Here is a 16157-nt window from a genome sequence, read left to right as displayed (position 1 = left end):
CATTTTCTCCACGACATTGCTGTTCCTGTCCAGCCAGTTTTCAAGTTTCCATTAATGTTTGTTTAGGTCCAACATTTCTTTTAGGTTCTTCTTTACATCTCTTCAATGCTATAACTTCCTGTGTCTTTGCTGTCTTCTTTTTGTTTCAATCATGTTTATAATTGCTTGTTGATTCATTTTTAAAATGAATGCTTTAAAATTCTTGTCAGATAATTCCAACATCTGTGTCATCTAGTATTGGCATGTTGAATGTTTTTTCTCATTCAAATTGAAGTTATCTGATTCCTTGATGAGTTGGGGGGGTTATTTTTTACTTTTTACATTTTGGATAGTGTGTCTGAGAATACAGATCTTCTCTAAATACCATCTTATTCTGTTCCATTGCCTCTGTAGATACTCTGGTCAAAAGGAGGAAAGTGATATCTCACTAATACTGGGTGAACGTGAAGTCTACTAATGCCCTCGCTGATGCCACCCTGGAAAAGATGGAAGAAGCACCTGTATTGCCACTACTTACTATGTACTGCATAGAGAGAGGTTAAAGTCCTAGCTTGCCATAGACCTTCTCTCCTACCCTCCAGGGAAAGGGGGAGACGGCTCTCATTACTACCGGACAGGTAGGGCAATGGGAGTTTAAGCTTCTCCAGTGGCCTTTTTTTGATAATAGCTGGGGAATATTTTCATTGATATTGGGTGGTACCTGGCACCAGTGGCTCTGGCCTGTAATCCTAGATACAAAGGAGGTTGAAATCTTCAGGACGTTCAGAGCCAGCTGGGAAGGAAAGTCTGTGAGACTTTTAATTCCAATAAACATAACCAAAAAAATCATCACAAGAGGAGCTGTAGCTCAAGTGGTAGAGCACTAGTCTTGAGCACAAAAGTTCAGGAACAGCACCCAAGTCCTGAGTTCAAGCCCCAGGACTAGCACACACACAAATAAAATCGGTTAGTGAGTCCTGGTTCTTCATTGCACCACTGACTATCCTAACAGGAGGGAGAAAGGGAAGTTTGATAATGACAGAAGAGGGTGAAAGCTTGGCTGACCGATTTGGAAAGGAAGTGAAGGTAGGGTCATGGTTTGATCCACAGTGTTTGGTTGTGGCAGGGAAGTCGTTGTCTAAATATCCTCTCTCTTACAAGACCGCCCTTTCCCACTCAGTGAGCTAGATGAAGAAAGATCCATTCAGGATTTGCTGACATGCTCATTAGTGTTTTGGGACTGCAGCTTCTACAGCACTCACTGTTGAGCAAATGAGGTGAAAAAGAAACCCAAGAAGCTGCAGCCATGTTGGTGGTGGAGGTTGGAGGTCCCTAGCCTGTTTTCTTCTTTCCATTTCTCAGCTTTTAAAAAATATTTATTTTATAATACTGTCTAAGGTTTCAACTGTATTTAGTGGAAGTGACAAGAAAAAGTACATGCCCCATGCTGTCTAAGATTCATTATTTTTATATCTTTAAGAATATCTGAAGCATTTCATAACAATTTTAGAAAAAAAAGTTTGTGAAAATTACTTTTGAGGATTCTCGGGGCAGAGGAATCCCCCCTCATGTTTCCCTTTCCTCCATGTGACCCTCTGTTCCTCCCCCAACAAGCTCAAAGTGAGATCTTTGATATGGTCTGGATCTAAAATGTCCTCTAAAGCCACATACTTTCTCACTAATGGGCTTTGGCAAGTGATTGGCCCAGTGAATTAATCCACTGAGAGGTGATGGAAACTTAGGGGTGGGGCCTAGGAGAAAGGAGTGGTTCTTAGGGTAAATTCTCAGAAACTATTATCCTGCCCATGTTCCTTTCCTTTCATTCTTCACTCATTGGCTGCCATGAGGTACATGGCCTCCTCCAGCACATGCTCCTGCCTCTGTGACATTTTGACTAGCTTTACTCCTAAAGCATTGGAGCCAACTGACCGTGGACTCCCTCTTAAATATCAGCCAGAATGAATAGTCCTACTTTGCTTTTCTTGGGTTATTTTGTCACAGCTGCAGAAAGCTGACACAAACTTCAGCTCCTATTTGAGAACAAGGGCCAGTGGAAGCAACAGTAACAAATCCTGTTACATCCAAGTTTCAGTTATGAAGATGATTATTAAGGAGGGGTTAATATTTTAAAACAGAAAGTCAGTATAGAATTCTGTTAATTAAAATATTTAACACTTGCTACAGCACTGAGTGGAGGATCTTGCTCTTGCTAGTTATAACGCCTAGAGGAAAGATCCTTCATCAGTTCTAAGGGATCTGTTAAAAAGTTTGAACCACCAGGACAACCTTCCTGGTACATATGAACTGAATGCTTTGTCTATAAAGTATCAATGAGTTTCTTTCTGAAAAAGGCAGGGACTGAAATCACAAAGATGCTGAAAGTTGTTTAAAAATAGCTCTAATGGCAAGCAATATATAGTCTGGAAAGGGTAAATAAAAAAACCTATCTGATACTCTTCATTCTTTCATATTACTAAACCAAGTCAAGAACTTCCTCAAATTACATTAATTAATTCTCTTTGAGAGATGTAGTTTATGAGTTGGTGGTGATCCGGAGTTCAATGGAACTTACAAGCCTTTCATAATTAAGTGAAAATAATTAAACTCTGGATATATACACTAACATGGTAAATGGACACATTGAGATTTTTACATGAATAGCTCCAATTGGAAACATCCAAATAACTCTGCACCCATAGCAATACAGAAATTGCCATCTGATGTTTCAAAGTAGGAAGCAGCTGGAAAGATGATGTGTAGCTATGGGGAAAACAAAAATGACATTTTTCAAAGTCAAGAATAATGCACACTTAAAAATAAGGAAGATAAAATACACTATACAGAAAATATACTAGAAATTAATTGAGAGAATTGAGGCAGCTGAAGCATTCTTTTGAAGCTAGTTGGGTGCATGAGAACCTGCTGAGCTCCCTGGCCAGGGAAGACAAAGGGACCAGACATAAGCAGCGCACATTTTCCCTGTGCAAGGTCAGATGTCAAGTGCTGGTCTATCTGCGACCCTTTGGGATTGGAGGGAGGGTGGGTTTGGTGTTGGAACCTGGGCGACTTATGACTGAAATAGAGTGTTTTTTGTGTTGGGCAGACGATTTTTCTAGTGAAGAGCGGTGTCCACGTAGTGCTGCAAAACATTAAGAAAAATATAGTACACATAGTTAAGATACAGTACACATAGTGAAGACACAATGCATATTACTAATCCTTCTGTACACTAACGAAGGAAGTCCCAATGGGAAAAAGCATCAGATGAAGCTTAGGAATGAACTCATGACCACTTGTAAGGAATACATGACATTCAAACAAGAGAAACAGGAGGAGATCCCAGGCATGACTGGACACGTGTCGATTTGATCTGAAATGTTTTACGGTGAACTACCATGCTAACACCTCTGTGGCAAGGTCCCATGTAACTCTCTTGCGTAATCATTATCCATGCAACCAAGGGAATTGCCATGCATGTCAAAGCTGCATTCACATTCACCATGATTCCACTGACTCTCCCAGAACACCGCGGTGTGATCTGGAGGAAGTGCAGCCAGGTGCCTACTTCCCTTCTGTGGACCAGGAGAGTAATAGCCCAATTTTCAACAAAAGATTCGAGATGGCTCCTTCCTGTTCCCTCTCCCTGCTTCCTGTGCACAGTGAAGTGATTGGTTTTGCTCTCCCACACACTACCTGTGCTGGTGTGACTGTGCCTCTCCACCAGCTTCTCCAAGGGCCCTACAGCAATATAGCCATGTGACCTTGGTATCAAGTCCTGGGCCAGTATGCATGTCCTCCTTTAAGCTGTCACTAACAGGCACTTTTCTAGGTTGGGGGACAGGTCATGGGGCTTAAACTCTGGGCCTGGTTGTTGTCCCTGAGTTCTTCAGCTCAAGGCTGTCGCCCTACCCCATGGAGCCACAGCACTGTTTCCCGTTTTCTAGTGACATAAGAGTCTTATAGCTTAGTAGTGCCTGGCCTGGCTTTGAACCTTGATCCTCAGATCTCAGCCTCCTGAGTAGCTAGGATTACAGGCATGCACCACCACGCCAGGATAGCACTTTTTTTTTTAAACAGAGATGAAGTAACTAACAGATAAGATGTGGACATGGACAGTAAAGCACGGTCCATTCAAAGGAATAAATGGGTCAAGACTATTGCTGGAAAAAAATCACTACAATCTTAATCTGCACACATACAAATCTATAGTCATATAGTTAACATGTTATCATTACTTCTTACTTAGATCATATTTCATTTTATGTGATTATATTATATATTACATTATGAAATAACTGCTATACTAATATGTAGTAAAATAATACTGTGTTATGTGGTAGATACTATCATTCCCAAGGCTCAAATGATAACTTATTTGTCCAATGTTATATAACCAGATATTTCTGTAAGTGAAAACTCAAGCCCCAGGTCTTTCATCACACTGGACCATACTTCAGATAATAGCCCACTTTCCTCTGGCCAGACTCCCGAATGCAGTGTTTCATTTTCAAACACTCATTTAATGAGAGAAAAGTAAGGATTGAGAAGGAAACACTGTCCTATGGGAAGTCAGAATGACAGTGAGACTGTGGGCCATGTGTGTTTTAGAGTTCCTGGAATATGTGTGTGTGTGTGTGTGTGTGTGTGTGTGTGTGTGTGTGTGTGTATTGTATATATGTGCATATACATGTATATATGTATGTATGTATTTAATATATAAACATGTACTTAAATACATATCATACATATTTCATGTTTTATATATCTTATAAAAACATATATTCCATATGCAGAACACAGCATACCTTCTATGTCCTGATCTGCCCCATTTTCACCTCTTCCTGGTTTTGTCCATGAAACAGTATTTCCCTCTGAAAGCTGCAAAGAAAAATCTCTGGGCCATGGATAGGAGTAAAGCAATGAAGAATATTTCATGGAAACACGAGACTCCTTGTTTCTAAAAAAAAAAAGATGAGAAAAGAAAAAAAAGGGAAATATGAACAATCTTTTTGAGATGCAAACCTACGAACAGCCTTACCCATGACTCCACTGGGTTACCTGTGTGGAGTTAGGTCATAAGTGGTCAGTCATGTCTGTGCTGGCAGCTTTTAAGTGCTAGCTACAGCAAGTGCCATATAGCAGGTGACCTGGCAGACTGTACATCAAGAACTGTAAATGCTCCTTATCCATTACACAAAGCTTGGCTGGGTACCCACTTAGGATAAGGCACTGCAGTGGGTAAAGACTAAAAAAAATGATGGGTAACACACTAACTACAGTCTCTAGGGCTTTAGAGCCAAGTGCAAATTTTATATAGCAGTTGTACTCTTTCAAATTTAGAGACAATGAAACATTAGGTGGCCTGCTCTGGACAGCATGTTTGTTATATCCCATGCTAGATTATGATTTTGTTTCCCCATTTCAGGATGAGGATGGGGTACAATCTGGTGGCTAGAGTCTCCATATATGGGTCAATAGGAAGAGTTCATCACGAGTTCATCTTGATGGAAAGGTCTGTACCAGGAAGCCCAGCCTTTGAAATAGATGAACTTTGGCCTCATGGTTCTGGATTTTTTTGCTCCTTCAATTGGGCCTCTTTCCCACTAACTTGGTGGCCAAAGAATTTGAAAGTGATCACACTCTTCATACTTCAATCTTCACTTTGAGGAGATATTGGAGCCATTACTTTGGGGAAGAATGTTGACTTTTTTAAGATGAGAAATCACCTCTTGTAGCATTATCAAGAGAAGGGGAAAGGTTTATTTTGTAAGTTTCCTCACTAAATGCCCCTCAGAAAGAGGGACAGTTTTCATCCTGACCAAAATGTAATCATACTCTACCCATACAGCTTCCTATCCAACCCCCTCCCCAACCTTGGGCCCTCAAAGTTCATGGCTTTGCCCTCTTTTTGTCACTTGCTCACAGAATCACTCATAATGTCAGCATTGAGAACACCACTATGGTAATGCAGCAAGAAAGATCTTCCAGCTTCCAGACTTGCAGGCTTTGTGAAAATGGAGTGAGAGAAGGCGCGCTCAGGCGATTATGGATCATGCTTCAGTAATACCAGGCAGGGATCCTAAAGGGCAAATCATCAGCAAAAGAGGGGAAGTGGGGTGGAGATTGGAACTGGAAGGCAGGAGGAATGTTCTGAGCACTGTGTCTGAAGGTCCTGCCTTCTGCAACTTAATATTTCTGTGATGTTTCTTAAACAAGGCAACTTTCAGGTACGATAGAAAGAAGCGAGCTAGGAAACTTAACAGGAAGAAGGCAGCAGGGAGATAATGTAAAGAGAGAGGAGGGATAGGAATGGGGTAGTTTGCCCAGTAAAAGGGCAGGATGGGGAAAGGACGTGGCTCTGGCCCTGGGGAGAGGGTGCTGTGCCAAACTGAAGTGTGTCTCCTGAGATGGCCCACAGGGGTCCTGGTCTAATCATGTTTCTGAGTTCCTCAGGCTAATAGCATCAGGCCCAGATGCTGCTGATTTGAGCATATTACAGACAGTGTCCTGAGTCTCACCAAATATCTTATGAAAGGGATCTCTTACATTGCTAGGAAGATCCTGGAGAAAGAGCATGCTGATGTCAGGCAAAAATCAAAACAAAAAAATGTTTTCCATATCTCCATAGAATACACAAAGAGGAAGAAGATTTCTATCTAATAGCAATGTCAAAAAGGTCAAGTATAAATGCTGAGAAATCCTTCAGATCTAAATCTGAAAGATAAACATGGGACCCCCATATTTAAATGCATTTAGTGGGGCTCCTCTTTGGCTTACCTCCTTTGTTAGGTTGTAAGCCTTGAAGACAGCCAAGCCACATGGCTTAGTCTAGAAGCTCTGAAAATACTTAGGCCTGGATTCAAATCTCTGCTTTAGATTCCTTTTGCCATTCTCCTTGGCTAAGCCCTGCAACCTTACTTACAGATGGATCATGATAACATTTAGAGCAATGAGAAATAAATAAATCTGTGTTTTCATGTGCCACTGAATCTATGGCATTTTGTTACAGCACCTTGAATATACCCACACAATAATCGTGTCAGAACTGGGACAACTGGGTCCACAGTAAATAGACATTTTAGGAATTTGACATAACATTTCAAAAGATGATGAAAGTTTCCTCCAATCCCAATAAAATCTAGGCTTGCTAAGACAGTCTTTCCCTTTGCAACATTTTTAAAGTAATTGACTTTTTAAAAGTTTTGTCAGCGGTCAGGAGTTTGGCCTAGTGGTAGAGTGTTAGCCCAGCATGCATGAAGACCTGGGTTTGATTCTTCCATACTACATACATAGAAAAAGCTGGAAGTAGGATATAGAAACACAAGCCATAGAATGAGTGATTGTTGTCCTTAATGCACTATGTTATCTCTCATCTCTTTTGCTGTCCCTTGGTTATCTCATATTGTTACAGTATTTCACCTTGTTATCTGATATAGTGTATATATGCTTATTTGGTTATTTTAAATCAGATAGGGAAGGGGGGAAAACAAGATGAGGAGTGAGGGGAGGGAAATGGGGACCAAGAGATGAGAAAGGGTATCAATGTTTGTGAAGTAATGCACCTTCTATCTGGTGAATATAATGTAACCCTTCTATTAATTACAATAAAAATATATGAAAAAAGAAAAAACTGACAATGAATGATTGTTGTCCTTAATGTACTGTTATCTCTCATCTCTTTTGCTGTCCCTTGGTTATCTTACATTGTTACAATATTTCACCTTGTTATCTGATATATTTTATATATGCTTAATTGGTTATTTGAAATAGAAGAGGGAAGGGGGGAAATCAAGATGAGTGGGGGGAGGGGGAGGGAAATGGGGACGATGACATGAGAAAGGGTATCAATATTTGTGAATAATGTACATTCTATCTGGTGAATATAATGTAACCCTTCAATTAATTACAATAAAATATATGAAAAAAAAAAGAAAAAGCTGGAAGTGGTGCTGTGGCTCAAGTGGTAGAGCTCTAGCCTTGAGAAAGTCCAAGGCCAGTGCCCAGGCCCAGAGTTCAAGCCCCATGACAGCCCCCCCCCCACAAAAAAGAAAAAAAAGAGTCTAGGACTGCACTACTACAAAGGGAAACAGGATTGTGATGAATTCTTATTTCTTCTGCCATTGATAACCTGAATATATCCAATTGTCTCTGTTTCTTTATGTCCCTCTCTAAAAATCCAAAGTTCAACACAGAAGCTTCCAGTCATGGGAAACTACACTATATATACCCGTGTGCCCTCTGAAGGGGCCCTTGTGACCCTTTCCAGCTCCATGTGGGAGGTGGAGCCCTGTTCTTAAAACTTCTAAGGATTTCTCTGAAACTTAAGGGTGATTATTATGACTTTTTTCTTTCTTTCTTCTTTCTTTCTTCCTTCCTTCCTTCCTTCCTTCCTTCCTTCCTTCCTTCCTTTCTTTCTTTTTTTTTGTGCTAGTCCTGGGGCTTTAACTCAGGGTCTGAGCATGGTCCTTGGGCTTTCTCAGAGTTCTATCACTTGAGCCACAGCACCACTTCTGGCTTTTCTATGTATGTGGTACCAAGGAATCAAACCCCAGTCTTCATGCATGCTAGGCAAGCACTCTACCACTAGGCCAAACTCCTGACCCTACTATGAGCTCTTTTTTCCCCCAGTGCTGAGGACAAAACTCAGGGTCTTGCACTTGCATCAGGCTATTGCTCTTCCACTGAGCTATATCCCCAACTCCTGATTACTGTGATCTTTAACTAGCTAGTAGAAATTGATCAGTTCTATCCAACAAATTTTAACTCACTTCATGTCAGGATATACTCCAAAGGGAGATTTAAAATACTCTTCCGACAGGTCATAGCTTTTTCGTAGCTCATCTAAATTTGCAAAATATTGTTGCTTATTGATTGTAGGTGCTGGTACTGGACCCCTGAAATGAGAAACCTTTCTTAACCCAAAGGATTTCACAGTGATGTCAAGCACACATGCACGGAATAGCTTTATACTGATCATAAACCACACACACACACACACACACACACACACACACACACGCGCAAATGGCAACAGAATCCATAATGCAATGATAGAATAATGAAATGCACCCAATAAGAAACATTCATTTCAAAACTTGTCTTACACATGAACATCACAATACCCTAATCTGAAATAGGCATAGTAATATTGTATTATGAATATTCTTTATCCTTAAGCCATTCATATCAGCAAATTAGCTTTTTTGTGATTTGCCTGTATTCTATTGTAAACCCTAGTGTATTTGTTATGCAAGTTTTAATGACAGAACAACTGCTAGAAAATTTGAAATAGGTAATGCCAATTTCGTTTAGAATCTAATGCTTTGCAATGGTTCCTAAATGACATATTTCTAAAAAATGATATGTTAAACTACACTAAAAATATTCTCTCTACATATACAACATATAATATATTGTAAATACATTACATATTTCTGTTCCCTCAGAATGAGTTGGAAGATAAAGAATCATTAACCATTTTCAGTGAATAAAGCTGGCTGCAGTTTGCCTTGCTATGTGCAAAATGACCAAATGCACATAAATTCTAAGCACTCATCTGCCCGTGGAATAATCTATTGGGGCTCATAGTTACAACTGCTCAGTGGCTCTGTGCACTGTTTTTGACTGCTCTGGGGACCTGATATCCTAGCTCCTTACCTCCCAAACCCCCGAAGAACAGTACAAAAACATCTCAGAGTCCATAGTTCGGATGAGACCACTCATTTTGATATACCATCAAAATGGAGGAAATTAACTATATTTCTTTGTGTGTTTTTTTTTTAACTCAGGGCTTTGTACTTTTTTGGTTTGCTTGTTCAGCTGACAATCTAGCACTCAAACATACCTCCAGCCATACTTTCTGTTGGTTATATTGGAGATGGAAGTCTTGTGGACTTTTCTGCCTAGGCTGGCTTTATAAATACCATAATCCTCTGGATATTCATCTCCTCACTAACTAAGAGTACAGGTGTGAGTCACTGACACAGACAATATACATTTTTATATGGTAGCAGACAAAGTATGATATATACTGACTAATGAGTCTTAAAAGGTATTACAGACTTAAATAGAAAAAATTATTTTAAATGGCTTTAAAAATTTTGCTTCCTAGGGCCGGGAGTTTGGCCTAGTGGTAGAGTGCTTGCCTAGCACGAAGACCCAGTTTGATTCCTCGGTACTATATATATAGAAAAAACCTGGAAGTGGTGCTGAGAATCGAGTGGTAGAGCTTTATCCTTGAGAAAGTCCAAGGACAGTGCTCAGGCCCTGAACTCAAGCCCAGGACTGGCAAAAAAAAAAAAAATTGATTCCTTGTGCCATTACTAAAACATGTTCTAAAATGCTACAATTATGATCCTGGCAGTGTGCCAGGCAAGGTGGCACATGTTTCTAATCCCAGCTACTTGGTAGGTAGAGACTCAGAGGAACTCAGATTGAGAACATCTCCATCTTAACAAGCATGTGGAGCATGGTGGTTCCCAGTGGTAATCTCAGCTAGAGAGGAGGCATAGGTCAGAGGACAGTGCCTAGGCAGGAAAGCTTGAGACATGATCTGAAAAACAATGCATAAAAGGACTGGGTACATTGATCCAAGGGTAGAGCACTAGACTAGAAGCACAAGGGCCTGAGTTCAAACTCCATCACTGAAGAAGAAAGATGAAGGAAAAAGGAAGAAAAGAAGAAGGAATGAGAAGAAGAGGTGAAGGAGGAGTAAGAAAAAAGAAAGGAAGAAAGAAGGGAAGGAGGACAGAAGGAAGAAAGAAGGAAGGAAATGAAAGAAGGGAGAAAAACAACATGAAAGATGAAAGCAGGAAGAAGAAAGGAGGAGGAGATTTTGTTAGTGCCCTTGGCAACTTCCTGAAAACAGACTTCTCCATTTAACATTTAAATATTCTAAAGTATCACAAAAGAAGAATTCAGAGCTGCGATATGTATAACATTAATAAGAAAATAACGCAAACTCAGCACCTAACTATCCTTTGGCCTAAATCCTGTATAACAGTCCTCTTCCTGTATAACAATTAATTGTGCAGTAACTATAATAGCCATGAGTACCCTATGAAGTCCTGGCTACATGGTAGGCACTATTTAAAACAATCTGTACTGAGAAGCCCAGAATCCATGGCTTAATAAAGCTCTCTACCTTCCTGGAATTTACAGTTTAAGGTGGAAAACAGGCACTAAACAAATGACCCCTAAAATACTTGCTATTGTTTGGAGAGTCATGACAGGAAAGTGCAGAGAACTCAATGGGATATAATTAAACGTCAGTCACAAGAGCAGCCTTTGTGAAGGCTGATTTTTATATCCAAACACCACTAGCCATATTACTCTTTGCAGACTGAAAAAAAAAAAAAGAAATTGTTTCCAGTAGCTGTAAACACACTGTGCCTTTTAAAGCAATATGAAAAGGGCAAGAAAACACACAACTTCTAAGAAATATGAAACCACTGAGTCTCTTTTAGGGTGGAGATTTCTGTTACTGTTGAGGATTTCAGACTTGTTAGGTAGATTTGGCCAGGAGAAAAGCCATCTCAGGTTGTCTAAGTATCAACAGATCAGAAATTGCTACCTGTGAAAGAGGAGCGTGTAATCACGCGGTATCTTTCCCATGAGGGATTGCCGGGCTGACTCATGCTGTCTGTGCAGAGAATATCTTTCCTAGGCAAAACATATGATCAGAAAATTACATTCTTGTTGAAAGTATGTCAAGTCATTGAAATAGCTATATTCATTCTCTTCTAGAGTTAGCCCACCATGTGCAAAGCAAAGGGCAATTAAATACATAAATAAAGGCATACAGATAATTGGTGTTTGCTCAGTAGAAAGGCCTTATATATAAAACCAAAACATTTTTATACAACTGTAATATAATTTGATTTGATACCTAGATAAGAATGTAATGGGATTTTACTAACATTTCAGACTTGCATGTTTAATCTTTCTAGTGAGATGGGAAACTTCTTAGGGGTACCCATTCTTAGATCTTAGCACAGGCAGTGACTACCACCTAACTGAAAAAACACAATAATAGACAAAGTTCGCAGTGTTACAAAACTCTTTTCTGTAAATTAGTACTACTGATCATCAAACAAGGAAAAGATCACCTGAAGTGAAGTGCCAGTGGCTCACACCTGTAACCCTACCTGCTCAGAAGGCTGAGATCTGAGGATCACAGTTCGAAGCCAGCCTGGACAGAAAAGTCTGTGAGACTCAAATCTCCCCCCAAAAATCAGAAATGGAGCTATGGTTCAAATTGGTAGGGTACTAGCTTGGGGCACAAAAGCTCAGAGATAGTAATGAGGCTCTGAGTTCAAGCCCCAGGACCAGCACACACACACACACACACACACACACACACACACACACACACACACACACACACACACACACACACAGTTTGAGATCTGGCAAGCTGTAGGAATAAGGAGGTGCCCTTGGAATTGAGAAGAGCGAGTTGAGGAAATAGATATAACTGATGTGCAGAAAACCAACTTGTAAGGCCAAGAGCAAAAGGTCTTCAAAAAAGTCAGCATAGGACTCAATGTGAACCAAGCAAAGGGGGCAGGAACTCAAGTCACAGCTGACAAATCTCATAGTTGGACTGGGACTTGTGGAACCAATAGTTCTCGTTTTGTGCTTCATATATAAAAACCACTTGCTGGACAGTGTTTGTAAGGTACTTTTTTCCAATAATAAGAAATGAGCTATGATTTTTTTTCCACTTGATCTAAAAAGAAAACTGGTAAACAGCTGATTGAAATTGTATTTACAGTTCCTCAAAAACCTTTTAGACATGACTATATTAATGTGTCAAGGGAGCCATTCAGATGAGATCAAAGAGAAAAGAAATAAGACAATAAAAGGCTGTGCAACCAGGAAATTAGGAAATTGAACATTGTAGTTATTAAATTTTCTAACTTCATATCCACTTATGGATGTATTCACAGAAAGCATTTAGATTGGTACAATCTAAATGTACCTGATGTCAGTTTTTCTTCAGATTTGACATTCTTGAGCATTTTTTAAACCCCTAAGATCCCCAGAGATAAGACTTATCAGAGTCCAATGTGCAGCCACACCTGTGCCATAGTCTCATACTTCCTCAAAAGTAACCAGCCTGGCGCTTTTGACGCCTGACTGTGATTCTCACTCAGAACAGGCACATTTTAAGGAAACATAACAGAGTTAATAAGCAAAAGAAAAGCCTGTCAATTCTGTCACTGTCATTACTTAAGTTGCTTTGTATTCCAACATTATTACATAAAAGCAGTTGCAAGTAAGCATAACCTAATTTGAATACAAGCCCCCCTTTGCATTCAACACGATATGAATTCAAGAGGCATATGGAAGTTTGGGGGAACGATATTATAAAGCCACAGAAAGTCACATCCAAGGTAGTGGGAGGTGGGGAATGGGAGCCAATAGAAGAAGGTTTCTCACAGGGAGACAATACAACAACATACAGGAAACCGGAAGCAATTCGCATTTAGCACACCACATCAGCTAATTGTTTGCAGTTTCCAAAGTAATGAATGGGGACCAAGCCACATGACTGACTTACAGCTATGAAATATGGACTCCTCCAATGGACTCACTTTGAAGGCTCAGCGCCCACATTTTCCTTCAAATGCATACTCTAACGCATTAGTTTTTTAAAATACATGTGCCAAGTAGAAGAGTTGAGTGTCAGCGTTTTGACTGGGAGCCCAAGGAAAAGGTACTCAAAAAATCTTTCATCAATACTGTATTTCTAGGACCGATAAGTATTTATTCTTAGAGGAGATGTGGGGATGGGGGAGGAAACATAAAGGAGAGTGGGGGGGGAGGAGAGAGAGAGAGAGAGAGAATGACCATCTTCAGTTCTGATCAGAGAAAGAACAGTTGGGAAAAACTTATTAGCACCCTATACAAACACCTCATTTTGCCTGCCATTGTCTGAGGTCCGGCTGACACTTTAACCCCTTCGGCCCTCCCTTACCACTGGTGTCTTTTTGGATGAAAGTTTGGCCCACAATTTAGAAAAGTAGTTTCTGCTTGTGGAATCCAAGAAAGCACTCATATCCACAGAAGTAGGCTTGTCAAGAGGCTCTTCAAATAGCATATGAGATGCCAAAACATCTGGAAGAGAAAATAAAAATAAATTTTAAAATAAAAGATATAAGATAGAATAAGAGCACTTTGCAAAGTGATAGACATGTTTTAGATATCTGTCTAAATACAAGAAACTATTCGTAATCTGCTCATTTTGACTTGAAAATAACTAAAAATGCAACATGAGTAAATATAATTAGTCAAATAATAGTTAAATATATAAAATAATAAAATCAGCTCATACTAGATATGTTCTGGAAACATATCTAGTAGTCAATTGATATAAGTTTACTCAATGGAGTAAAACATGTCAGAAAGCAACCAAACACTTGAGTGAGAAGTCACCCTTATAATTGCTTCCCAATCAACAAGGTATCATACATGCTAGAAGGAAAATAGAACATGCGACATTAAGAATCTTTGAACAGAGTAGACTTCTGTATAATTTGTTCATCAGTGATGTCCAGTACTCCTTTTTTTGAGACAGAATCTTGCTGTGTAGACTAAGCTGTTCTGGTTTAGAATTGGCCTCAAACTCACAACCCTCACACCTCAATCTCCTAAGTGCTGAGATTACAGAAGTGCACTCCCATGCCTGGCACACATCCTTTAAAGTATTAGAAGCCCAGAGACCTAGAACATGAAAATGTAAATGTCTGTTATTACTTGTCTATTGAAGGTCTAAATATACCCTTAGAAATATAGGATCAGCAGCACACTTTATGTTCTGTTGTTTGCTTTGTCATATGACTTGATGGGAAGAATTTAATGATGTCATCAAAGTCATTTGACCCACATTTACTGAGCACCTATTATGTGCTGGATACTGTGGACCTAATGATGAACAAAACGTCCTTGACTCCTATGGATTACATTCTAATGTGGGAAACAGAAAAATAACACATTCTAAGAGCAAGATAAGGAGAAGTGTGATGAAACTGGATAAGGCAACAGAGTGAAAAGGAGTGTGGAGGTTGAAAGAAACCCTCTGTAAGGTGGGGATGTCAGAACAGAAATATAAGATGTAAAAAAGGAAACCATTCACTGGCTGGCAGGAAATAAACATCCGGGAGTGAGAGTGGCTTATCTAAAGAAGCACAAACGTGCTTACTGTGACTGTATCATGGATAAGAATTCACTGCAGCTGTAGAACAGGGGGCAGGGATGGATAGAGAAGAAGCAGAGGATATAGTAATTTTTCTTTTATTTTCTGTCCTACTGAACAAATATTAGGACCAAGACCAAATGATTCAGAATGAACTGCAACAAGCTTCATATTTCCACAGAAGAGATCATAAAGATCACATATACAAACACATATACACATGTATGTATATATATATATATGTTAGATTTTCAAAACACAGTTTCTCTATTAGTGTTCCTTTTCCTAGCTTTTTCTAAGCCATTTGTACTATGTTGTAAGGGAGTTGGGGTCATTCAATCTGACAAGGCGCTGCAACTGTAATTCTAAGAGTCATCTCTTAGTGGTTCTCAGCAACAAAATAAGATAATGTGTTTGCACTACTACTGAATTACCTTATGATATCACTGTCTCAATGATTTAATTCCTATGTTTCATAAAATTATAAAAGTACTTTCTAATGTCTTAATCTAATATCTACTGTCTACGTCAGTGGACAGAAGATCTTATTACATAATCTTAAATAAAATATAATTAGCAATGTCTTAATCCCCTGACACAGTTTGTGTGTTCTTATTCTAAGTATCTAAATGAAAGTCAACCTTGAGGATACATATATACACATATATGTGCACAAAAGAAAAGGAAATTCTTCGATATATAGGCAAGTTCAGTTTATTTAAATAGGTAAAATGAAGAAGCATTATGTGAATTTAAATGATGTATAACAGATTTTAAAGTTATTTTTATAGCTGAGTATTATTACTAAGTGTAGAAAACTATAAAGTATCTGGAAAATTGGGAATGCATCTCAAAATAATTCTAAAAGGCTGAGTGGGGCCTTTCCTTAAGACTTCTATTCTTTTGAAATTAGAAGAGGTAAATAGTAATTGTGGAAGGCATTTTAAAAGAGTAAGTATAGAATTCAACCTAAGTAATA

At 39.2% G+C, this 16157-nt stretch overlaps 1 protein-coding gene across 1 annotated transcript in view; it reads right to left on the bottom strand.

The window, feature by feature from the left end:
• Positions 1–2405: 2405 nt before the first annotated feature.
• Positions 2406–16157, bottom strand: part of LOC150063599 (leucine-rich repeat and guanylate kinase domain-containing protein-like) — an 88405-nt gene continuing 74653 nt past the window's right edge. Inside the window, exons 16-20 of the mRNA XM_090333324.1 lie at positions 13961–14100; positions 11552–11640; positions 8748–8873; positions 4785–4936; positions 2406–3118 (exon numbers count right to left, since the gene is read on the bottom strand). Of these exons, the coding sequence (XP_090189450.1) occupies positions 2988–3118; positions 4785–4936; positions 8748–8873; positions 11552–11640; positions 13961–14100 (638 nt within the window). The 3' untranslated portion in view covers positions 2406–2987. The remainder of the gene's footprint in view (positions 3119–4784; positions 4937–8747; positions 8874–11551; positions 11641–13960; positions 14101–16157) is intronic.

Source organism: Megascapheus bottae, chromosome 5 (assembly GCF_031878675.1).
Source record: "Megascapheus bottae isolate mThoBot1 chromosome 5, mThoBot2.hap1, whole genome shotgun sequence".
Classification (NCBI taxonomy): domain Eukaryota; kingdom Metazoa; phylum Chordata; class Mammalia; order Rodentia; family Geomyidae; genus Megascapheus; species Megascapheus bottae.
This window is presented reverse-complemented; position numbering and strand designations above follow the sequence as displayed.